This window comes from Tachypleus tridentatus, unplaced genomic scaffold, assembly GCF_004210375.1.
Source record: "Tachypleus tridentatus isolate NWPU-2018 unplaced genomic scaffold, ASM421037v1 Hic_cluster_2, whole genome shotgun sequence".
NCBI classification, from domain to species: domain Eukaryota; kingdom Metazoa; phylum Arthropoda; class Merostomata; order Xiphosura; family Limulidae; genus Tachypleus; species Tachypleus tridentatus.
Genome location: NW_027467782.1, coordinates 14333685 through 14360350, shown reverse-complemented (window position 1 = coordinate 14360350; position 26666 = coordinate 14333685). Strand labels below are relative to the sequence as shown.

General features: G+C 35.6%; 1 protein-coding gene across 6 annotated transcripts in view; it reads right to left on the bottom strand.

Annotated features, from left to right (window-relative positions):
• Positions 1 to 26666, bottom strand: part of LOC143242875 (uncharacterized) — a 101682-nt gene that overhangs the window by 7864 nt on the left and 67152 nt on the right. For 2 of the 6 annotated variants that reach the window (XR_013023352.1, XM_076486476.1), the window contains exons 1-5: positions 23901 to 24039; positions 23416 to 23527; positions 23123 to 23261; positions 22878 to 22964; positions 5558 to 5659 (exon numbers count right to left, since the gene is read on the bottom strand). The exons of 2 other annotated variants lie outside the window; for them this stretch is intronic. Coding sequence is in view for 3 of the 4 variants with exons in the window: in XM_076486476.1 (XP_076342591.1) it covers positions 5558 to 5659; positions 22878 to 22964; positions 23123 to 23261; positions 23416 to 23454 (367 nt within the window). In the remaining variant the exon portion in view is untranslated. Of the gene's footprint in view, positions 1 to 5557; positions 5660 to 22877; positions 22965 to 23122; positions 23262 to 23415; positions 23528 to 23900; positions 24040 to 26666 lie in introns of those variants that run through there. 2 more of the 6 variants (XM_076486477.1, XM_076486478.1) reach the window with 2 other exon arrangements.

The window sequence follows — 26666 nt, the reverse complement described above, 5'->3', positions numbered from 1 at the left end:
GTTCTGACCTTGAAGTGAACAAAGGGTACTTGTAGGTGTGAAGCTTGGTTCAACTTCAATCTTGTTGGAGACAGATGCAATGTAAGTGACTTCTGATGGCAGAGATAAGTTGTGATTTGGAAAATCATGTTGTGTAAGTAGTGTGAAAAAAGTAGTCAGCTTTTCAGTCTTGACCACTAAAACCAAAGCCTTTTGTTGGTTCTTTTTTGCCAATTTTCTGTAGTTATTAGGTGGTCTGAAAAACATTCCACGTTGTTAATGATGGACTTTTGTCGTACTCGAAAAAATAATTAGCAACTTTGAAATTTTCTTGTAACCTTCTTCTGATCAATGTTTCTTTACCACTTTATCCATGACTTGTTTAGAAAGTTTCTTGATCTTCACAATGTGAGTTGTGGCTTGAACAGATGATGCTTTTATTCTGATGTCCTTGCGTAGCTTTGCGCAAAATTAAAAAAAACAAACAAAGTAGAATGTGCTTCAGACCGCTTCATAACTACAGAGATCATACGGCCATTTTAAATTAAGATGTCACTATGAAGCTAACAGTGAATTTGAAAGATGTGCAAAATTCCATTTATGATACGAGATTTAGTGTTCATACATCGACAATATCCCGGTTCTTACACAAACTGACCTGATGGGCAAGTGGCAAGAAAGAAGCTGTTACTGAAAAGAACCATTTGAAATCTAGTACTGAGTTTGTAGCAAAGCATGTAAATGATATTGAAAACATGTCGCGGGTTTTGCTTTTTTTCTTTGGTCAGGCAAGACACAAATTGAGTCTTTTTTTTATTTAAATTAAAAGCATTACGTCTAGAGCAAGCACAACACAGCACATCGTCCTTTCAACACCATCCCAACTGTCAAGCATGGTGGCAGCAGAATGTAATGAAGGGGATGCAGGAACTGAAAAGTTTGTCAGGATTGAGATAAATATTTGTTTGGTCAAGTTAATCATAAAGATATACAATAGGCTATCTGTTCTCTGCCCACCACTCAGGTATCACAACCCGGTTTCTAGTGGTGTAAGTCCCCAGACTTACCTCTGTGCTACTGAGGAGGGTAAGAAATAAATGATGCAATGTACAGAAAAATTCTAGAATAAAAACCTGCTTAAGTCAGCAAAGAATCTCAAACTAGGTCAAAAATTTACATTTCAGGACAATGACCTGAAGCACAAGATAAAAGCCACACTGGAGCGGTTTCAAAAGAAGAATGTGAATGTTCTGGAATAATCCAGTTAAAATTTTGACTTCAATCCAATAGAAGATGTTTGGTGAGACTTAAATATTACTTTCCATCAATATTTCCCAACGAAACTGTCAAAACATCTTGTATTGCAAAGCTGGCAGAGGATTATCCAGAAATGCTCACATAGTACTTCTACAAAGTACTAACTGAAGTGGCTTAATACTTATGCAAACAGCAAATTTCAGTTTATATATATATTCAATGTAGGTGCTGCTCCCATTATACCTCCTTCCTAATTTAGCAGTGTAAAATTAGAGGGAAGGCAGCCAGCCATCACCACACACCGTCAATTCTTCAGCTACTCTTTCACCAACTCATAGTGCAATTGACCGCAACATTATAACGCCCCCACAGCTGAAAAGGAGAGCATGTTTGATGTGAAGGGGATTTAAACCCGCGACCCTTAGATTATAAGTCGAGCGCCCTAACCACCTGGCCATGCCAGAAAGTCTTACTATTGATAATGTTACTTGAGGCGGTCAGTGTTACAAAGGACAATATTTCTATTGTTTTGTAGGATTTTAATGCACCTTCTCTTCCTATTTTACAAGTAAAACATTATAAAACTATGTTCATAACTTTCTGTAGGAAACTTAACAGATTATGTTTCTTGCTGATTGAAAAGTATTTGCATCTAGGCTAAAAGCTTGATGAACCCTGATTGCCAAAAGTGATCATATACAACTTTACATAAGTAACACTTACCATTGTTTTCTGTTATATGTTTGCCATCAAACGATTTTGAGACCAAATAACCTGTTTCACACACACAAATAGTGTGGGCTATTTCAACATATTACCGAAGCATATCAGCTGAAGGCAAGTTTAGATAGCTTTGACCCATGTATTCGCCTTAGGCTAAAGCAAGTAAATTCACAGAAAAACCAGAAGTTATATTTCTGTATCTTTCAAAATTTCACTATGTGTACAATATATTATTTAACCTTATTGGTCTTCTAAAGTATAAAACACGTATTTTTCAAATAACCATATCCAAAAACAGTTGACAATCATGACTGGTTTTTAGTTATAAATCAAGTGGTTATTATTCAACTATTTCAAAATAGATATTTCCTTGCCTAGAATTTGAAATTGTTGCAGTTGCATGAATTATCTTTTCACTTAAGAATTTTATAAATGACATTGTGAAATTGGTTTGTGTCATTTTGAGTTTCATTTTTATGTTAGATTATTGCAGAGAAGCTTGTCTGTTAATTTTGTAGAATAATTGGAATTATTTCTAAAAAAGAAACTACAGTAGGTGGACAACACTTCATATGAGAAAATGTAACTAAAATAATAAAAGTTCAGGTATTTACGAAAGCCGGTGTTAAAATATGATTTGAGATCATATTTGAACAGGTCTCGTCGAATGCGTTCTAAAAACATATAGTTTTACACACTTTTCTGTTATGAAATAAAAGATATAACAAGTTAACAACATTTTCGGGGGGACATGTTTTTTGTCCCGCGCACTTCACTCATGCATGGATATCATTAAACTGATTTCTGGATTCCAGTAATTTGGTCAATGTGAATCTCCCCAAGATTTGACAGACATCACTCGCTATCCACCTGACAGAATATTGTGATACCAACACCATCTTGCTTTATTTGCTTAAAATTGTTTTATTTCATAGATTCATTTTACCAGCTTAATGATTTCCTATGCAGTGTTAAAAACAACTTTTATAATAACAGCTTGCTACAGATGTCCTTACAGGCAAGGTTTGCTCCCCGCTAGTACAGAGATAAGTTTACGGATTTACAACGCTAAAATCAGGGGTTCGATTCACCTCGGTGGGCTCAGCAGATATCCTGATGTGGCTTTGCTATAAGAAAAAACACACACACAGGCAAGCTTTAACACATGACCATAACAATAAGTATAAATTGCCCTCCTCCCAACTTTATTGACCTGTGCTGCCATACCATCGAAGCCTTTTCATCATAACAATGACTTCGGAATGAAGGAACAGATGTATCATTCCTGTAAAATACATATCCAAGTGTTTGTAGTATTGTCTCTGTTAACGTATGAGGTATTATATAAAAGTTCAAAAATGCTTCTATGGCTCGAAAAGTGACGTCGACATATCTAACAGTGTCTATTGTTTTAACAATTATGATTCAAAGTTTACCAGATGATTTTTAATATCTTAGATGGATGACGTCACAAATAATCTGATGAACCATGACTTTTAGCAGTTAATTTCGAATACGGCCCGGCATGGCTAGGTGGGGTAAGGCGTTTGACTCGTAATCTGAGGGTCGCAGGATCGAATCCCCATCGCACCAAACATGCTCGCCCTTTCAGCCGTGGGGGCGTTATAGTGTGCGGTAAGTCCAACTATTCGTTGGTAAAAGAGTAGCCAAAGAGTTGGCGGTGGGTGATGATAACTAGCTGCCTTCCCTCTTGTCTTACACGGCTAAATTAGAGACGGCTAGCGCAGATAGCTCTTGTGTAGCTTTGAGCGAAATTCAAATAAACAAACATCTCGAATATCAGGTCTTGTATGCTTTTCGTGTTTTTTTTTCTTCTTTTACAGTTCTTAAAACACTGGGTCCCTATTGCTACATATTATAATTTATTTCTGACAAGTATCCGATTTATTATGTTACGTACGTTACACATTACTATTTCAAATAACCAGTCATTTTAATTTGAATTTAGTAGTTAATTAAATATTCATATGCATTAAATTTATGTTACTTTTCAACAAGATTGATACACACAGTTTTCTTTCTTAATACAAAAATATTTTAATATACAAGTAATAATACAATTTATAATAACTGTTATTACAAATAATGATTTATATACAAATGTTTTACAAAGTTACAAACAATATTGAGGCTTCTATCTGGTCTGGAACTGAATATTTCATCGACAGTTTACGATGAACAGATTAATTTCGAGTTGGTATCGGTACAGTTAACTTAACGAGGAATTAGCTAGCTCTTCAATAATCACACCAAAGTTATATAATGTCTTCGTGGAAATATTAACGTTCGATGGCATTCCTCTGAAGTTAAACGGCTTGTAAATTTCGAAATCTATAAATTTCATGGTCAAATATCTGTAGTTTTCCGATTAATAAGCGTTAATCACAGTTACAGCTTCCGAGGTTTATAGTCTACCAGTTGTAGCAAACTAAGATTATATACTTTCTCTTCGCGTATTGCGTTGACTATCTTTTATAAGCTTGAGAGGAGAATTGCTAGAAACTTTAGCTAAAATAACAATGCTGGCGATCACTATTATTTTACATATTCACGTAATACATTGTTGATTCTTACACTCAAAAACCTTCTACAAATTTAATGAATAGGCGGGAATTTTGCAATATAAATTTAACAGTATAAGTTTTATGCGTTTTTAAATATATATTTAACTGAAAAAGCATCGATATGAAAATAAATATGCAACAGTTAATCCGTCATAGTATTGTTTGTTTCTTAATTTCGCGCAAAGCTACACGAGGGCTATCTACGCTAACCGTTCCTAATTTAGCAGTGTAAAACCAAAGAGAAGACAGTTACTCATCACCATCCACCGCCAACTTTTGGGCTACTCTTTTTACCAATTAATAGTGGGATTAACCGTCATATTATAACGCCTCCACGGTTGAAAGGACGAGCACATTTGGTGTGACGAGGATTCATATCGCTAGGAAACCGGGTTTTGATACCCGTTGTAGGTAGAGTACAGCTAGCCAATTGTGTGGCTTAATGCTTAATTCCAAAAATAATATCAATTTTCTTTTTATTATATGTATCTCCCCCCACTAGAAGCATAAAATTGCTATTCAGGTTATAAATAAAGAGCACTAAGCAGTGGGGTGGGTAACCTATTTTTTCAATAGCTTTTCCATCTAAACAAGTAACTTGTGTATAAATACAACTGCTTATACACATTGCTAGGAATACAGAATAGAATACGAGTTGAATAATTATGTAGTTTGTAAGTTATTGACTTGTCGTATCTATTGTTGCTAAATTGTAATCTCTCCTCTTATTGATTGTTCTCTGTAAGTTTCATTGTTTTTGTAACTCTGAATTGTTAATAAACAATGTTTCTGGTCTTATGTTTTTTCTCGGCCTTAAAGTTTCTATTCACTTCAACATGAGGAAGATGAAACATTTCTGGTCTGGCTTATCGGCTTCTCTTCTCGCTTGTTCTCGAGAACCCAGTAAAAGAAATAAAGAACACGAAAAACATAGTAATGTCTCCTGAGTTTTATTTATTGCACAATCCAATGAAGAAGCGAAGAGAAACTTCAATTAAATTCTGACTACATACCAGGATTTGATTTGATTGGATGTTTAGCCGCAGTTTTCTGTAACGAGAGCAGATGGAAATGTTTACACGTTCCTCCTGGAGGGATGTTGGTCCGTCTGTTAACTGTAAGACAAATTTTACATTTTGATAGACTGAAGCACATTTGGGGCAAAACTTCTTGATTAAGGGCACAATGACTTGTCATTAGAGGCAGGAAGACTTTGAAACTGCATCTTTTCGATTATCCAAAACAGTAACCATTAAACAATGACACCCTTGAAAAGTACGATAAAAAATAAAAATGCATTCAATAAGAAGACCTGTTTTCACCCTTAGGCCTTAAATCCTTTTCTTTTATATATGAAAAATTAATTGCATTTTATTTGAAGGTCTTATTTAAATGTTAACGCAATCTTGTTTCTCCAAATATGTGAGAAGTGGCGCCACGAGTGGTTGATTTTAAATGACTTTGAAAAAAAAATTTACAGAAACAGTTTAACGATTGCATACGTTCATAGGATAAGTGGCTGATGAAACTGGAATTCTATATGACCACACACCTTTCTAGTTTTCTGAAGCAGTTGCCTTTGATCTTGCAGCCCATCTATCTTCCTCAGATTTTCACTTTAACTACTGTTACCATATGTATGACTGGATTCAGAGGTTTATGTCACTACGGTCGATAGCTCTCATACCTAATCGTTAATACCTTACCACCAAAAAGTACAGCCAAGTAAATATTCAATGGTTAGATTATCTACAAAAACCCAGTGAAGTAAATATACCACATGTTCATAACTGTGAAGAGAAACAAATCTTGAATTATAGACTAGAATGTTTCTGCATGGAATAAAATATGATACACGAGTTTTGCGGGTGCCACTAACATGGCTGTAATAAATGTTATGACATTGACACAAAGAATGTTGTCCTAAATGCACCCACGTGGTTTATTTGAAATCGTATATTTGATAAATATAAACTATGGAAAACTTTAGGATAAGAGGTCATAACAATATTGGATATAATGTTTAAGAAAATGAAGTCTAATTATACAGATTTAATGAATTTCTTTAGGGACGAGGCAGTACTTTCATGCCTTGATCTACCAGGTGCCTTTTATGGAGGGAGAGACAACGTGACAAGAGCTTTATGAAATATTTAATGCAACAGAAAACAATTTTAAGATCAAGAAATCGATATAAGATATGACGAATACACGGGACGATATACACTCGTTGCCTTTGATCTTACAGCCCATCTATCTTCCTCAGATTTTTACTTTAACTTGGTGTAACATGGAAATTTACAAATTGAAATATTATAAATGTTCTAAGATATGCAGAATTTCATTCAGTTTTAGAAGTCTCTATGTCTAGAAACATGTTATCCGATATGTAAAAGCTATGAAATTAGAAATATATTTCATACTCACACAAGATTCATGTACATAAAAAAGTTTGAGGGCATATATTTACCAGTGATTACCAACCTGACCATGCAGAAAAACAGTTATAATCGTCAACCTGGATCCGAGCCATAAATCCAGTAGTCACTACTGGGTTTATGTTTACTTTCGATGAAATCAAAAAATAGAGTATTTTAACCCATCAGGATAACCTCCATATAATATAAAAATCTTCGTGAAGAAGAACTGTGAAAGGTGAACTTACAACCAAGACGTACTGTAGTTCTCAGAGTATTGACAATATTGTATATACTATGTTTATTATTGTGGTCGACGCGTTGAAACAGAAACAACTGTCTAAATTTGGATCCCACAGATATAATAACGATATTTTTCATGATTTTCCTGTGAAACGTTGTCATGTGAATACGTCCTTAATAGCTGGTTTTTAAACATTAGTGTTAACAATAGACTAAGGGTATTTGGTACTGAATATTTATTGTCAGACTATAATTATAAATACAGTGGTTCAGACCATTGTAGGAGTTAAGTGTTCACAGCTGTTACATGTATTGAGTACAATGTGTGTGTTTTATTTTGGAACTTGAAACTATCATATACTTTAAGATAACTAGTGATGAACATGTGCAAGTTATATGTAGCGTTTCTAGGTTGGAGGAGAAATTAGAGGCCATCTTAATAAAGTTAAGGCAATAGATAAAGAGAAATGACAGCAGGATTTTAGGAGGAGCTTAAGTTTTGCATGCAAGGGATAAATCAACTAACAGTAACTTTCAGGAAGGTAAAACGAACAGTATCAAAGTAAAACGTAATGAAGTTAGTTACAATGTGCCAATTATGTTAAATCTGAAGATGAGGAACTATTGGATGGAAGAAAAACTAAAGGAGGATATAGTTATAGGTGATTCTTTGAATAGACATGTGTGTACAATAACCAGTGTGTTAAGGAAGGAGAAGAGAGTAAGATTATGCTACCCAGTGACACACATGGAGGATATAAGTGACAGATCAGACAATGTAAAGAGAAACAAACGAGACATCAAACAAGAGGAGGCTGAAGAAGAAGAAGAAAAAGGACATGGTGAGTATAGTTTCTGACAATTCTACTAACCCCAACCTTAACGACGCTACTAATAGTACTAAAAATCAAAGTGTTAGTAACGTAACCCATGTTAATGACGACAAAGCCACTTGCTCTGACGAAAATAACTTGAATACTAACAACACCACTATCGCCACTAATTCTAAGAACACCATCACTGTCACACAAACACACAATTCTCCTAACTACAGAATCCCAACTCTGTTCATCGAAGGAGTAAACAACACAACACGCATTCCACAGATTGTCAAACAACTGAGGGCCTATTACCCGGGCATTCAGTTTAAAGACATTAAACGTCTTCCTAATGGAAGAATTATGCTTAAATGTTCCGAACCGCAAGAGTTTGCACATATTTTGGCCCACTGGCCCAAGGATGCCTTTGGGGTTCAAGCCACTATCACTACACCAAAAACCAACACACCAAAACTAACAGTCATAATCAGAGGTGTCGATTTCGACATCGAAGATCATGAAATCACTGACGAACTAATAACTCAAGGCTTTGACATTGCATCATCAAACAGAATTATCTCATTCAGAACGAAACAAAAACGCCACTGATCAAGGTAACCGTCAACAAAAAAGACGATCAGGACAAATTATTAAAAACGGTTGCTTTTATTTTTCAAAAGACACACGACCGAACCGGCTACAAATGTCAAAAAAAACTAATTGTATGGTCAAGGACAGATGTGTTAGATGTGGCGGATCTCACGAGGTCGCTCAGTGTCCTAACGAGCGTAACCAAGTGAGATGCGCTAACTGTCAGGGCCCCCACGCAGCCAGTTACAAAGGCTGCCCCAAATACGCAACAGATTCCTTTTCAAAACCACGAACGATAATAATCAAACCCACGGCTACCAAAACAACACCAAACAACCTTTACTACCAACTCCAACTGACTCGCAAAGCAAACACTCTCAACCTCAATCAACACGTACTTACGCGGACGTAACACGCCCGAAAACAACACAAGCATTCAACCCCACAGATTTCACCACAAACTTGCTAGCAATGCTGAGAGAATTGAGTGATCTCCCCTCATTCGAATCGAGGCACGAGTCACTCAAATCTGTTTGTAGCCTTGCAAGTTATTATTTTAACCTTCCTCACCTCAAACCACACCATCTTTCACTTAAAATTCATGCAAGGGAAATAAAACAACACAATGATACAACACATTAAAATCTTACACATCAACTGCCAAGGAAATCTCAAAGACAAAAGGATAGAAATATACAACATAAACAAACATATAAACGCCAACATAATCATCGTTTCAGAAACACTTTGCACAGAGAAACAAAACACCACAATTCCCGGATTCATCACACACAGCATACCTCACTCAGAAAATAACAGAGGTATAATAGCTTACTTTAGTATAAAAATATCGCATTTAATCTCAATAGAAGATTCCTTTAGATCTAACATAAATGAGACCATTTTTTGTAATATACACTTTAACAACCGGCTAACTATTCCGATTCTAGCCATATATTGCTCACCAACCAAAGATATCGATATTAACTTCCTTCAAAAATGTGTTAATCGCAAACCCAAACCAATTATTATTGGGGATTTTAATTCTCCGCATACAGAACTAAGGGAAACAGAAACACACGCAGAGGATCGTGCATAAAAGTTTTTATCTCTAGTAACAAAATGCACTTAATTAATGACCACACACCTACACACTTCTCAGCCGCTAACGGCTCATACGATGTACTCGATTTCATCATCGCACCCAAGGACATGGTTAACAGAATATCTAACTTTAAAGTGCATGATGAAATCACCAGTGACCACTTCCCCGTGTCATGTATGATTCACCCGCGCCACCCTGCTGTGGCGTACGTGACTCCTTCCGCATACACCTACACTGAAACAGACTGGCTCACTTTTAATGCCTCTCTGGACTCATACCTACCCCATCCAATCGAACATGTAAATAACAAAACAGAACTAGACAACTATGTTGATCAAATTACAGAAGCCATAAAGAAAGCCATAAAAAACACAATTCCTAAATCAAAAAGAAAACAATCACTTATTCAATGGACTCTAACACCAGAAATTTACGCACTAATAATCAAACGCAGACAATTAAGACGAACACACTACATCACACGCGATCCACACATTAAAACAGAAATCAATAGAACAAATACAAAAATTAAACAAGAAATTAAAAAAGTCAGGGAAAACAATTGGCATAACTTCTGTAAAAACTTAGAAAAAACCAAGAACAATCCAAAAGAATTCTGGAAAAAATTCAAGAGTATTGCTTCAGACAAAAACACAAATCACATGTTACAACACATCACACACAACAATAAAATCGCAAGGACGGACGAAGAGAAAGCTGACTATTACAAATCCGCTTTTAGCGATTTAAACTCAGTAGATTTTGACACACAACACCAACACTATGTCAACAACTACATAAATACAAACCAAGCTTCATTCTCACCAGGATTTCCCGGAGAGACACTAGAAGCATACTCAAATTCAATCAATAGAAAAATAACCATATCCGAACTAAAGATTAATATCAAAAACTTGAAGAACACTTCCCCGGACATGACCAAATTCCAAATATTATTCTCAAAAAAGTTCCACTCTCCTACTAAAACACCTCACAAACATCATGAACATTTCACTAGCGACCGGGTATTACCCTGACACGTGGAAAAAAGCCATCATAACAACGATCCCCAAGAAACAAACTAACAGAACAAATCCAGATAATTTCCGCCCCATCAGTCTGTTAAGCTGCCTTGGCAAACTGATGGAGAGAATTATCTCCAACCGTCTCCTCCATTTTGCGAATCAAACAACATCCTTCCAGAATCTCAAAATGCCTCCAGAAAAATAGACAAACAACAGATCACCTCACACGACTCACCGAATCAATCTACAAAGCTTACAACAACAATCAAGTAACCATCGGGGTATTCCTAGATGTCAAAAAAGCATTCGACAGCGTTTGGCACAACGCCATCATATACAGACTAAATCACCTACAAATAAATCCTACGATAGTCAAATGGATTTCAAATTTTTAACCAATAGAACAGCACAGGTAAAAGTCAATAAAACCATATCCAAATTATTTAATATAACGGCCGGAGTGCCCCAAGGATCAGTCCTCTCTCCACTTCTATACATAATTTTCGTCAGTGACATACCTTTTCCAAATCTAACATACACACACAATTCACAATACGCAGACGACATCGCAATCTGGAGCACCTCCAGAAACCCAGTAATGGCCATGTCTCGCGTACAAGAATCACTAAACAACGTCTCAACATGGAGCAACAAGTGGAGGGTCGTGTTAAATCCGACAAAAACACAAGCAATCACCTTCTATAGAAAACTAAAGAAGCAAAGAAAAAATATAGAAAAATTAAAACTATCACTTGGAAACACAACCATTAACATGAGCAAAAACATCACATTCCTTGGCGTCACTTTCGACACAAAACTAACATGGAAACAAACACATAAACAATATACACTCATCAATCAGAAAAGGATTTCATATCTAAAGACTATAACTGGTAAACAATCAAAATGCGCACCGAACACCATTATACAAATATACAAGGCTTACATCCGTCCACTAATAGAGTACGGATGTCAAGTAACATACAATATGTCAAACAACACACTCCAAAAAATCCAAGTACAACAAAACAAAATATTAAAATCCGCATTCAGTTTACCATCTTTTACGCCAACAAATTATCTACACCAAATTAGTAATTTACCAACTATAAGAGATAGAATAACAGAACTTTCTCTCAAATATTATCTAAAAGCAGAAAATAGAAACAAACTAACGGCATCACTACACAAATTATCAAGTGCACCAACAAAATACATATCTCCTTACAACATATTTCAAGAATCACAATCCACTCAACAAAGAATCTAAATAAATAAAATCTATGTTATTAACATAAATTCCTTTTTTTTTCAGGTACAGGGCACACGACAGGCAAAACTTTCGGCGCCTGTCGTGTGAAAGTGGGTTTTCTCGGGGCACTCCCGTTTCCCCCCACATCAAAATCTTCAGGCATTGGATTTCTAGATCCCAGCCTAGGCAACCTTTTTGCCAGACCCAGAATCGGACCGTTTGATTTGATCTGAATTTGAATGAACTACATTCATGTTCACATCTGCCCAACTTTTTCCTTTCGGGACAGGTCCCGGCCTTTCTTTCCACTGCTGCCTTTGCCTCCACCCAAATGAACATTTAGTGAGACATTCTCCACCCAAAAAGTCAAGAATAATAACGATAATTAATTTATTAAAATAATAATAATAAAAACCACCACTTAATCTTAATAACAATCCACGAAAGGGGACGAAGAGGAACTACAAAGTTCCTGAACACCCCAGTTGGAGAGAGAACTCTTCTGATTTCTCTCTCTCTAAACTGAACCCCTGCCACGTTAGTTTTAGTTTAGTTTGGTGCGCAGTAGTATGCGAGTAGCGATTGAGCAATTACGTAGATAACGCTGCAGCGGTTGTGCGCGTGTATTGTAGTATTTTTCTCTATTTTAGAAGCAGAGTTGACAGAGAGAAAAAAAGAGGTAGTTATGGCGTTCTTTCGACAAATTATTTCAAGAAGATTCTACGGAATCAAGGTCAGTTTATTTGGATAGAAAACCTCTTACATTGAAGTCGGTTAAGTTGTAGTATTTTCGAATTTCTCTATGCCTTTATTCGAGTTATGATGAAAATAGTAACACTAACACTGTTGGGGTTGTAAATATAGTAACTTCTTGCTGGCATGGTTTTGCATACCTTGGTATGTATTATACACGGTCTTAAGGAATCGTTAGTTGATGAATTTTGTGTTGATGCTTACCTAAGTTTAACGTAAACTGTATTGGTGAGGAACAAGTTAATCAGTCCAAATCATGGCGGACCGCGTAAGAGATGCAAGATATGTCCGTTTTAGTCAGTAAATTTATCTGTCTCGAATAAGATTGGAGGTCATCATCTGTTTGTTTTTTTTTGTTTGTTTTTATTAGTAGATATGTTAAATTAACCTTTCATAGCAGAGGCATAGCAAAAAGAGGGTTCAGTCCCCCGAAATATTTTGGCTATGTCTCATTTCGTAACTTGTATAATCTCGTTTCATGTATTTAATAAAAACAATTCATATTAACACTTGCATTTTGTTTTAATGACTAAATTTAGATCCAAATCTGCTTCTTAGCGTATCGCCCCCTACCTTTCTGCTTTCATTGAGTGGGAAACCAGGTTCTTCTAAAGATAGTGGATTATATTTCTTAACAAAACCCGCCTCGAACAAGTGATAACTGAGAAACGCACTTTCCTGCAGCGTTGGAACGAATGGAGTTAAACGAAGTCTAATTTCCTGATGTTGATACTTTCGCTGAGTCTTGCGGAAAACACTTTCAATTTTAAATTTCATTTTAAATATAGATTTCTTGATCCGTTATTTATAACTTTATAACAACTGTTTTTTTTTTTCATGTTAGCTTCATAAATAAAAGCAAAATAAAATAAGACGAAAAATTTAGTTAAAACCTAAATTTCGAATATTTAGCTACAAAAAATATGATGGAGGTAAACAATTTAAATGGAAGTTTTAAATTCCAGTTAGATGCAGTATTAATGTACTTTAATAGTAATAGTTATTTTTTTAAAAAAGAGTTTGTTTCTAAATGGTTCATCGGTATACGATGCTTCGGTTGTTTTAAACTGCTAATTTCAGCTGTACTGCATGTATAAATAGCGGTTTGGATGCATTTAATTATACCGAAAGTGAATATAGCTAAACATAACTGACAAATTCGGGGATTGGTCTAAAACCCTCGTGGGCAAATAGCTGAATGAAAAAGCTATCTACAGCGCCATAACCAGAATTGCAGACAAGGTAGAGGCCCCAGTGAATCTAGGGTGGCGTTTTTAAAATTCGCCTGCAGCTTGTTAAATTATCCATGTTTTAAAGATACCTCATTGTTGCAGAAAAATACCAGAACTTTCTCTCTCGCGCACACACGTGTGTGTGTGTGTGAAGACATTATCCATGTTTAACTACGGTATCTTTCTTGAAAGTTCTGGTATTTTTCTGTAACGATAAAGTATCTTTAAAACCGAGTATACTTTAGTAGGAGAGAGAGGGAGATGTATGTCAGTGGTAAGTTAGTTTACGACTCTAGAAAATGGATCTCTGTCCCTGGTGAAGAAACTACATCGTGTAGTTTGCACTTAAACGCTTACGGAAATACACAATTGTTGTAAAATTATGGTATTACTTATCAAAGTAGTTACTTTAACAAATCATGGTTTCCAAGCCTTACCAGATGGATTAATTCTGATGAACTAGAATTTGTGATTTTCTACATTTGCAGAAGCAAATAATTTCATGCATAATTTCATGTGAAATTCTTTCTTAATTAAGAAAACGTTTGCGATAAAATTTTACCTTAGCTAAAACTATATATAAATACTGCATTTTAGAACAATACAAAAATAGTAAAGGCACACATTTAAATTTACGACTCTACATGTCTTGAGCTTATATTCATTACGACCTATACTACATAAAGATTAGCTAACGTTAATTTGCGCAACTGTTGTTTCAGTTTAGTTGGGGCTTAACGTTATCGTACTCTATACTGTTAATAAATAATGTCAGGTATTAAAACTAAGCTTTCAACATATCCTGCAGGCCAGATAGGACCCCCTGCAGTACTCCTTCCCCCTCACACGTAAGAACTAACCAGATCAATTTTTTCTAAAGCATAGAAGTGATCGAAACGTGCGTCTTGTTTAACTTTAAGGCATCTGTATATTTCGGAACTCGAAAATCACGTGAACGCTCGTGGATGCTGATTGAGATTCAATTACTGTTATATAATCATCCACTGGACCTGAAACCTATTTAAACACGTGTGTAATGTACCGCGTGAAATCTTAATCCTCTACATTATATTTATTATATTGAATAATTTGGCCCAGTAAAAAACAAAAAAATTTTCCACCAAATGACCACAATTGCACCTACTGCTAGGTGCAAATAGAATACTTATTTTTAATTTTCCTGTAGTAATTTTGCAATGAAAATAACTGGTTTGTAGAATCATTTTTACTATATTCTATGTATCTTTTGACAAAAAAAAATTCATTCCACTGGGAGTGGAATTGGGCCACTTTGAATGACCGGAATTCGTACCCTTCAAAATACTATTTAACTACTCTCTAAACATAGGTCCACAACAATCAAATCATCCATTATAGGCCTCATATTTTATTGAACCTTCTTGTACATCAAATGAAAGGTGGACATTTAGGTCTCCTAATAGACGTCAGATATAAAATTTATTTTCTAACCTTCTTTCGACACTTCTTATCAATTATAAAATTTTAATAACAAATGCTTGTTTGTAGTCCTATACCATATATACTTTTGGTTCCATAAGATGTCTATTTTGTCTTGTTGGACACCATTCATATTGGTGCAGGTGATTGCATGGCTTATCTAAAATTTGTCTGTTTATAATACTTATTGTCATAATGTTCATAAAACTTCTTGTATAAACAATACTACAACTCAACATCAAGAAAGCTCTGCGTTCGATTACGTTAACAGTTTCACAAAATATGTACAACGGTTCTCTCGGTTTATAGCCCAAATGCCTTTCCTCAAAATCCCGTCTACACATTCCTTAATCATAGATCAGTTTTAAAATTTGCCACTTGCACTGTAACGAAAAGCTAAGGGATGATCATTTAGTGGAAATATTGTTGTTGTTTTTTTAGGCTAAATTATTCAAAATAACTAATGATAGAGGGAATAGTTACCTTTTCATTTGCTATACATATTCAAATACGATTATTAATCGTTAGCTTTTTGAAATTAAATGTGGCGTGTACATTTTCAAAAAAAAAAAAATCGTAATCGATTCCAGTTTGCTAACTTATCTTAATTCTTTCAGCAGGTACATCAGAATCGGTGGTATCTAAAATCTTTAAAATTTTAGATCCGAAAAAGGTTAATACTATATTATTCGAGAGTTAAAGAACAGAATGTGAACTAAATAGTGGAGATGTTCAGAATGGATGTGAAATTAATTATTCATATCACATTTTAAGTGTAGACGTTTTGGTAAAATCTTTGTAACGAAAGCTTGTGTTCTGTAAAACTTCATAAGGCATTTGCTTCAGCTGTGCTCACAGCTGTAAGTTCTCTGCTTTAGTTTTAGAAAATTACGATTTTACTGTCATGCATTTATCTTAATATATGCAAACAGCAACAGACTCAGGTGGCGTTGAATGAGTATTATGCAAGTCCCGCCTCTTCTCTAAATGTTTTGAGATTTTCAAGCATAAGAATAAGCAACTTTTTGGAAACACGAGCGTATCTTCGAATATTGTTGAATATTCTAAACTCTTAAAGTATATAAACTAATGTATCGAGAGACAATACTATTGTTGGCACCTACAGTCACTGTACTCCAAGCATCGTCAGAATCCACAACTCCGATTAACGCTTAGTAATCGGGAAAACTAGAGAATTTGACGAGGAAAGTTTACAGATTTCGAACATTTACAAACCGTTTAACTTCAGTGACTTGACTTCGGACGTTAATTTCTACGGGGACATTAGATATTGTTGGTGAAGTCTTACGTGTGCTTCAAGCTAGCTAGCAGTCAAGAGAAGTGTACAGATAGGTGTATGAGAAAAATTCATTTTCCATGAACCTCTGTAAAAATTCGGTTCTAAACCAGATATGACTTAGTATTGTGTGCGGGACTTTCGAAATACACACTTAACGATATGTCACATGCACCAAACGGAGACAAATTCAGATATTAAAATGTATATCGGTAAATCTGTCACATAGCAACATCTTGTATCGGTTTCGAAAGACAGCACCCAGTGCATTATGAATTATAACACAACAGTTTTTTACAAGTACCGTTATTTTTACAAAACTGACATTAATTTAATCTTCCGATAGTAAAATCGCTGCAACAATTTACTTGTGTACACGAGATTCAAGTACACTATAGTATTGCTCCTAAAAAAATGACGAGGCAAATTCCACCATAGTATGCTGTAACCTCGCATGTCATAACTGAATTGTTTTGAAATCAATCTTGACGAACAGTTAAATTGCATTCGAGGCAATCAGACATTGGGAAATTCCTTATGACCCAATCAAAATTAAGACCATTTATCAAATGAATTCTGGGTGTTCATAGAATAATTATTTAAAAATCATTTTAGATAAACGCTTAAAATGTGCTAGAAATTAATTTCTGTCAATGGCTTTTACATCATGTTCCTTAAGAACGTAACTGAATACTGTTAGTCTAATATACTGAAAATATAAAATTAAATGTACTGAGAACGAAACTGAATTTAGTTTCCCTTAAGAGGATTGTTTTTATTAATGTTAGTAATAGAAGAAAACTTAATTCAGAGACATTTCGAGTGTAAAATTGAATCGGTATTTTCACTTTCGTGATAATTAATTTATGCATTTTACTCTAGGCTAAGTAATTCATACACTTAACCTTAAGGTATCACGCCGTTACTGAAATCGTAGTGGGCAGTCAGTAATCAAACTATTGTATCGGACATGGGGGAGTAGCACTGCTGGTTGATCAACATGTGCCCACCCGGTCCTTGTCGTTGAATACGCCCTCGGAGGCTGTAGCCATCCGTATCTCCGTGGGTCATGCCATCACTGTTTTCTCTCTGTACTTTACCCCTGCAAAAAATTGTCACCTTGATGCCCTCACTGAGCAACTGCCACCCCCTTATTAATTTTGGGGGATCTTAATGGGCATAATCTCCTTTGGGGTGGTTCTAGTATTGATGGGAGGGGGTCGTGCTATAGAGCATTTACTCTTGAATTACAACCTGTCTCTCTTCAGTGGTGGCTCTTACACTTATTTTCATGCACCCAGTCAGTCATTTACTGCTATAGATCTTTCTACCTGCTCCCCTTCGCTTCTCACTTCCTTTTCTTGGGAGGTTCACATCAATTCACGGATTAGTGATCGTTTACCTATCATATTAAGAGACTGGCCGTGGTCAGTGTCACCTGACCCGTGTGCTTCAGTGGAAGTTGGACCAGGCCAACTGGCCCTCTCTCATTGCTCTCGAACTTGGTCCTACCATCTTATGTAAATCATCGATAGTTTGTGTAACAGCAGTAACTAACTATATTGTCCAAGCAGCTGCTCAGTGCATCCCCAAAACTTCGACATCTTTCTCACGGCATCCCTGCCCTTGATGGAATTCTGCTTGTTCTATAACACAAAGCTCAGACACGTGCTTTGAATAAATTTCGTAGTTATCCCACACTTACAAACCATATTGCATTTCAGCAAGTCCGTGCACAGGCTCAGCGAATTAAACGTCAAAGCCAGAAGAATTCCTGGATTAAATACACCTCCAGCATTTCTTCAATCACCAGTTCAAAAATCATGTGGGACAAGATCCGGAAGGTGAGTGGACGGTATATTTCTGCCTCCTCTCTATCTTAATATTCAACAACCATGGAGTTGCTGATGCTCAGAGCATTTCAAATACTTTTTGTGAATGTTTCTCTCATATCTAGCCCTTAAAACACATCCCCTTCCTTCTTAGCTCTTAAAACACGAGTTGAACATTTGCCTCTTTCCTTTCTCCACTAATCATCCCTATGACTACAATCGCCTTCTTACACCGAAACTCAAACTTGTGCTTCATCGGTCTGGCAATACATCAGATGGACCTTATGATGTACATTGTGGGATGCTATGCCACCTTTCTCCTGCCTCTGTTACTATTATCCTGGCTGTATTCAACCAGATTTGGCAGGAGAATGTCTTTCCTGATGCTTGGCGCCATGCTATTGTACTCCATACTCTTAATCCTAGGAAGGATCCAAAGATTCATTCGAATTACCATCCCATTGCTCTGACGAGTTGTCTCAGTAAGACCTTAGAGGATGATTAATGCTCATCTTGTTTGGTTCCTTGAATCAAACAACGTTCTCTCACCCACTCAGTATGGGTTCCGAAGACAACATTTTAAGATATACCACTTAATTTGCCTTGAAACAGCAGTTGGAAACCTTTTTGAAGCGACAACATCTTGTTTGTTTGTTTGTTTTATATTTAGAGAGAGCTTATGATACAACATGGAAATATGGCATCTTGCGAGACCTTCACTCATACGGATTGTGTGGCAGTTTGTAATGAACCACTGATTCCAGGTCTGTGTGGGCTCAACACTTTCCCGTTTTTTCCCATAGGAATTTGGAGTCCCTCAGGGCTGTGTTCAAAGTTTCACGCTTTTCATTATAAAAAAATTAATGCCATTAGTGAACAGCTACCCCTAGAGTTGCAAGTGGTCTTTTCATTGATGACTTTCACATCTCATGTCAGTCCTCAAACATGAGGTTTATTGACTGGCAGCTACAAACTGCAAGGCCCAGCATGGCCAAGCGTGCTAAGGCGTGCGACTCGTAATCTGAGGGTCGCGGGTTCGCATCCCTATCGCGCCAAACATGCTTGCCCTTTCAGCCGTGGGGGCGTTATAATGTGACGGCCAATCCCACTATTCGTTGGTAAAAGAGTAGCCTAAGAGTTGGCGGTGGGTGGTGATGACTACCCGCCATTCCTCTAGTCTTACACTGCTAAATTAGGGACAGCTAGCACAGATAACCCTCGAGTAGCTTTGTGCAAAATTCAAAAACAAAAAAAAACTGCAATCAATCCTATACTTAAGTGGACCACAGCAAATGGTTTTCAACTTTCTCTCCCTGAAACTGTTTCATCTAGATCCAGAACTTCGTATTGATGATGCTGTACTTCCTGAGGCAAAGTTCTTAGGTCTTATTTGACTGTAAATTAAACTTTATTTCACATATCAAACAATTTCATGTCAAATGTATAAGAGCACTGAACATCCTCCTTGTCCTCTCTTCCACCTCTTGCGGAACAACTCGATACTCCATGCTTAAAATTTATCGTGCCATTATCTAATCCAAACTTGACTATAGATCTATGGTTCATGGTTCTGCCAGAACCTCAGCAATTAAAATGCTGGATCCTATCCACCATCAGGGGCTTTGGTTTTGCACTGGGGCCTTTCGTACTTCTCCAGTCCAAAGTTTGTATGTGGAGTCCCATCAACCCCCTCTGTCTATTCACCATTTGCAACTCCCATTTTTATATATGCTTCCAAACTTCGCTCTTTACCACAGCATCCACTTGGTTTTGTGTTTTCCATCCTCATTGGGCCACACTTTTCTATAATAGAAAATCTGCCATTGTTCCTTTTAGCCTTCATATTCGGACACAATCGGAAACATTGGATATCTTTGACCTAGCATAGCAGTATCAACAGTTCGGCCTATTCCACCATGGCTAATTACTGTTGGGGACAGTAACTGTGACCTATCTTTGAGTCATCTGAGGAAGGCCAGTACTCCCAATTGGAAATATCGCTCTTTATTTGCTGAACGTCTTTCAAACAATCCATCCAATTCCATATACAGATGGTTCAAAATCAGGTGACTTTTGGTCCTACCATGGTTTGTTACAGTTCGTGTGTAGCACACAGAATCCCGCCTACGGCCGAATTGATGTCATTTCTTTTGCCCTGACTCATATTGAAAATATGCAAATTGTACGATCTATACTGATTCACTCAACTGTCTGTTGGCTCTGATATCATTCCATGTTAGTTATCATCCTATTCTTATCAATATCCAAAACAAACTGACCCATCTTTATTATCTCTGTCCAGTTTTTTGGATACCAGGTCATGTTGGTATTCTTGGGAATGAGATAGCTAACAGAGCAGCAAAGTCCATCTGCTCTGGCTCTCTCACCACCGTCCCTGTTCCATACATGGATTATGGTCCAGTTATCAAAACCCGACTGTATGCCAGTTGGTAGTCGACCTGGAGTGAGCAACGAAATAATAATCTCTCTCAAGTTAAGCCTTCTTTAGCTCTTTGGCCATTTTGTTTCTCTAAAGATCGAAGGGAGGAGCATTAGTCAGTTTTTAACTCGCCACTACCTTTTATCTGGTACTGATGCTGCAATGTGTGGTCTGTGTGACACTCGGGTCACAATTGTATATATTTTATCATGTCGTTACAACCAAGAACGACTACGCAATTTTAAACATATTTTTAAGGTAGTTTTGCCCTTGTCATTAGCTAATGTCATAGGTGATACTGGCTGCTTCACCCATGTTTTAACATTTGTAAGAGCCATTGGTCTTTTTAACTTAATTTAAGGTTTTTATTGGACTATATACTGTTTTAGCATGATTTCTTTTACACGCTTTAATCTTATTTTGACCTTAACCCAGGACTGGAAAGCCAACTTCAGGTAACAGACAGCAAGTTTAAACTTAATGCTTCAGTCTTCCTGGTAGGTCTTAATTTTACATATTTTATGTATTCTTACCTTCATTTTCCTATACCATTATAGTGTACTACATTTTGTTTGGCACAGATAGCCTTGTAACTTTGTGCCAATAAACATGAAATACCTACCTACCAACCTCGATAGATCTTAAGTTAAAAGCAACTTAATGAATTCCATAAAATTAAATCATCTTAGAATTCATCCTCTTCCGTTTAAAGTAATTATTGAAAATTCTTAATGAAGATTGTAAACTACAACGAGAATTTCTATATGTTAAGATGGAGCATTTATATTATGGCTTAAATTAAATTAATATTTTAATTTAAGTAATGATTAAAAATGATGCAGTAAATGGATAACTATTACTAAAAAAAGAATAAATGTACTTCTTTAGGATTCTGCAGTAATTTAGGTGCCCTAATACTAGAATAAAAATACGTAAATTTTAAAGGTTTAACTTAATCTTCCTAAAATAAGAGCATTAATTAACATATTTAAATTTAATTTTAGAAATGATAATCTGAACCAGAATTTACACACAATTAAATACCATTAACAAGTTAATGATTTATCAAGCCTTAAAAAACTGCAGATTAAGACTTCACATTTGGCAACTTAAGTGTTAAACGACTTGCGCATTTGCAAAACTATTCACCTTATATTATATAAAACCTTGTAGAAACTGAACCTATAGTTGGTTATAAATGCTCAGTTCCAATTGGGCCATATCATACAAGTAAGTTAACTAAATCTAGGTAGTTATTATTTAGAGTGTGAAAATAGTTTTGCAGAAACGTGTTACTGGTAACTTTAGAAATTAAATAAACTGTCACACTCAAAGGACCTATATATGGAATTACCACAATCTAATAAGCAAAATATTCTAAATCTATTAAACAACATTGATAAACATATTTAGAAGCTTTACTATTACATCTACACTACCTGTCTGGTGTCTTCATGAATCTCCGATTAGATTTAGATTAAAAGTGAATTTTACAGAAAAAGCTTTGCAGTCAAAAGAACTACTCATACTGATTAATTTTGCAGGTTCACATTTTTCATAAAAAATATGTGCTAATAAATGAAACATAGAATTTGGTGCAGAAAGAGCCCTTTCCGAGCGGCAATCCGAACGTTTTAGTTTTTACGTTTGCCGCTAGGAAGTGCTGTGACGTAATAGTTGCCAAACATACCGCCAGCGCGTTGAATGTAAATAAACATGGCTAGTGCATAAAGAGAACAGTGGCGGAGTATTTTTGACTTTGTGTTCTGAACAGTGTCGAGTAGCGCTATATCAGTTCGAACCTACTCTGAACGAATCTAGAACAGTTACTTTTAACACAGATCTGACAAGTTCTAGTCAGGATCAGCACCTTCATTATCACTCATATGAACATTATCAGTATCATCAGCATCTGTCACTTGTGATACAGAGGACTTCTTAGCAGCAGGTGATGATTCTGCAAAAATCAGTGAAAGAATTACATGTAAACAATGTACTGTTTACCAGCAATAGTTTATAATAAATAATCAAAATAATATTAACAAGACTAATCTGACTATTGAATATTGTTAAATCATGAATGAAAATTTCATATTCATATTCAAACTAACTTACCAGTACCACAAGCAAAATCTATTGTTGGAAGATTTTCTGTCTGGGTAGCTACAGTCTTCAAGCCAGATGGGAATACCTGTACACCTCTGGAAACCGAATACAAGTCAGTATGTGCCCCTCTTGGAATACTTGGGATAGACTAAAACAATAGGTTTTTTATTTAGGTATTGAAATAATAACATTCTTTCACGGTTAGATTCAAATTAATGTAAATAAAATTATACATCAATTGTTGCAACTTATGAATGTTTAATCTAATAATCATGATATACTTAAAGTCTGAACAGACTCACTCTGAAATGAGTCAGCTCTAGAGTCTTGGCAGTCATCATCAGGGGTGGGCTGAATCACAACTTCCTCTACAGAAGTAGGTACCATGTCATCAGCAGCACTTTCCTCTAAAAGCTGAAGATATAAGATCATATACATAACATGTACTTGATTGATTCAACATGTTTAAGACAATTTTATTTCAATTTATCTTAATGTTAAATTTAAAAAATGGAATTCTTCAAACTTTTCCATATTTAAAAATTATACAAAAACATCTACAGAATGATCTACCAGCTTTTAAACTTGGAATATACTCTATTTGGGATAGATTTGTCCACTGTCTAGACTAGGAAATCAAGGTTTCACTGACTTTCAGGTGCCACAAATGCAAACCACGCTCATAAATGTGAAATGTGTATGTCCAGTTACATTCTTCAAAAACTTGTATAATATAATAATTTATAAAGTACCAGTTATTGTTTATCGCTTTATACTGCACACATACCTTTAAGTTTGTTTTCTTGATGGCAAGAGATGGCTTCAGAGGGGTGGAACCTGTACGCAGCAGGCTGAGATCAGTCCTCAGCTCTAAACGAGGAAAGATGGTTTTTTTCAGTCTCAACCTGCCTGGCTTGACATCCACGGAATCCAAAACAGTGGGATCTGACACAAAACATGAGCGTTCAAAGTGATTTTGACAAAGCTTTGCATGGTGTGAAGGTGTCCAGTTCTTCCTATTGACCATCCGCACCCACTGTCGCCACCTTGCCGGTTCCTTCTCCTTGCACGGAAACGAAAAGAAGCTTTTACCCGATGCCGAACCGTTTTTACAACCATAAGCAACGCAGTAAACCATGTTAACATAAAACAAAGTAGCAATATCAAGACAAAAAATAATCTTGCAAAGTATGTTATCCGAAAAAAGCACCGATAGATTTATATAAAACACCAGCACTGAAAGGAACAAAATGGTCGGCGCGCAACGAAGCGTGTTTGGCAACTATTACATCATAGTTGTAAAACGTCACGGAAACAGCCGAACGACGGAGAGGAACCTGAGTTCGAGGACCCGCATATTTTGTTTCATTTTTTACTCAAAAACTAAAGTGTTTAAAAATGTGATAACCACACAGGAATTATACCTAACCAAGTACAATTTCTAAGGCAATTATTAAATGTGTTGAAAATTCACCTTTAAGTCCTAGTTCAGTGAAAATAATTAAACAGGCCACTTTCATAAACTGTATTTGAAATTTAAAATGTAAATGTTAAATACTTTTTAGATAATAAAACATAATGAACCCAGTTTAGAATATCTATATTGAGCAAGTAAAATGTTTTAAATATTTGAATTTTATCACTGTATCAGCGTGCAATGTTACGTATGTTTTATTTCGGACGAGCCTACGATTTATTACGTTATGTACGTTACGTATTACTAACTCAACTGTAAATTTGAATTTATTGGTTACAAAATACTTCAATAACTAATGAAAGGCACATTTAAATAATCTATAAATTAAAATAATTATCAATATTACTCAAACTAAGTTCTAGTAAAATTATAATAAAAAAAATGTAATAATAACAAAGGAATTGGTGCTTGCAAAAATCTCTGAATTGTAAATAAGGCTTTTTTACAAAATGTTTTACTTGCCTCAAACTTGATAACCTTGATAGAAAGAAGCATTCGGCTATTTCGCATAACAATGCAAGATTCGTTTTCTACCATTTTTTCTATCCTGGTAAGCTTGCAGAAAATTCACTTTTTAAAAGTTCGTTTCAGAAAAGCTGGAATAGAAGAATCGTCGTAAAAACAAACCGCATTATTACGTAATTTATCTTACATTGTGGTGATAACTATTCCGCACCACACGATTCAACAAACAATCGTTTTTATCTTAACGTGTTCGTGAGTATTTTAAGGCAAATACTTAAGTTGTTACGGAGAGTAGATAGATCTCGTGTAGCTTTGCGCGAAGTTCAAAAACAAACCTTATTACGGTTGCAAATACCTACGAGCATTAGCATTTCTGGTTATTGACTACAAGCACTTCAACTTTTATCCTTAATCCTCGCCCATATTCCTTAGCAATAAATCTTGGTAAAAAGTCGGCTTATACATCTCCTTAGGTACAACGCAGATCAACTCATTTGTAACTTTACGCTTACACACAACTATGTTTTTTAGTCTTTAAAGTGAATGCTGAACTCAAGTTTTCTTACTATAATCCCAAATGCATTGTATAAGCAGTTAACGTGTTAAACGAAACTCTACATACCATTTTTGTTTCTGGTTTGATTTTGCTAACAAATGTGTACTCTAATTATTTAGAGTACTATCTAAATATTTTCAGTGTTAATATAGTTAATGGTTAAAAAGAATTAAACCTTTCAAAATCGTTATTGCGTCTTTACGCTTGTCTGTGTTTAACAAGTATACAAACCAAAAACGCATCTCGGAACGGCTGGTAAGTATTAATACTTACTTATTGATAAGGAGAGAACAACTTTTCGACCTTCCTAGGTAATTTTCAGGTTAAGAGATGCGTTTTTATTTCAAGTGGGTTTCATTTTAAAACTGCCTCTTGTTCTTGCAATATTACTTATGTTTTTATTTCGGATGAGCCTACGATTTACTACGTTATGTACGTTACGTATTACTAACTCAACTGTAAATTTGAATTTAATTAACTGTTAATATTTATCAATTTTATGGTATTTGCGAATGAGATTGATACACACAGTTTTCTTTAACACATTTTTAATATACAAACAAAAATAATACTTTTATACTAATTATTGGCAAATTTGACTTCATATACAACAGTTCTACAAACTAACAATACAGAAACTTGTATCCGCTCTAGAACTCTTATCGTCCATCCAGGTCCACGACGAGCAAATTGTTTGTTACGCCTCACGTAGCTGAGTTTTACCGATGATAATATTTAATGTCCTTGTAGAAATTCTAACATCCGAAGTTATTCAGTGAACAGTTTGTAATACTCGAAATCTAACCCTGGTCCGGTTTTGTAACTTTACGATTATTAGGCGTTAATCACAATTATAGCTTCCTAGCATGTAGTATACTGACTTTAGCTGTGCAGTAATAATGCAGTTTTTCGGCGCGTCAATTTTTATATACCAATCACGTGAGTTTCTTTTTAATTTTCAATGATCAGTGCGGTTTCGTAAACATGTTTTTGATTCTCACTTTCAAGAATTCTCTAGAGATTTCGGGAACAGGTGGTATTACGCAATACAGTGA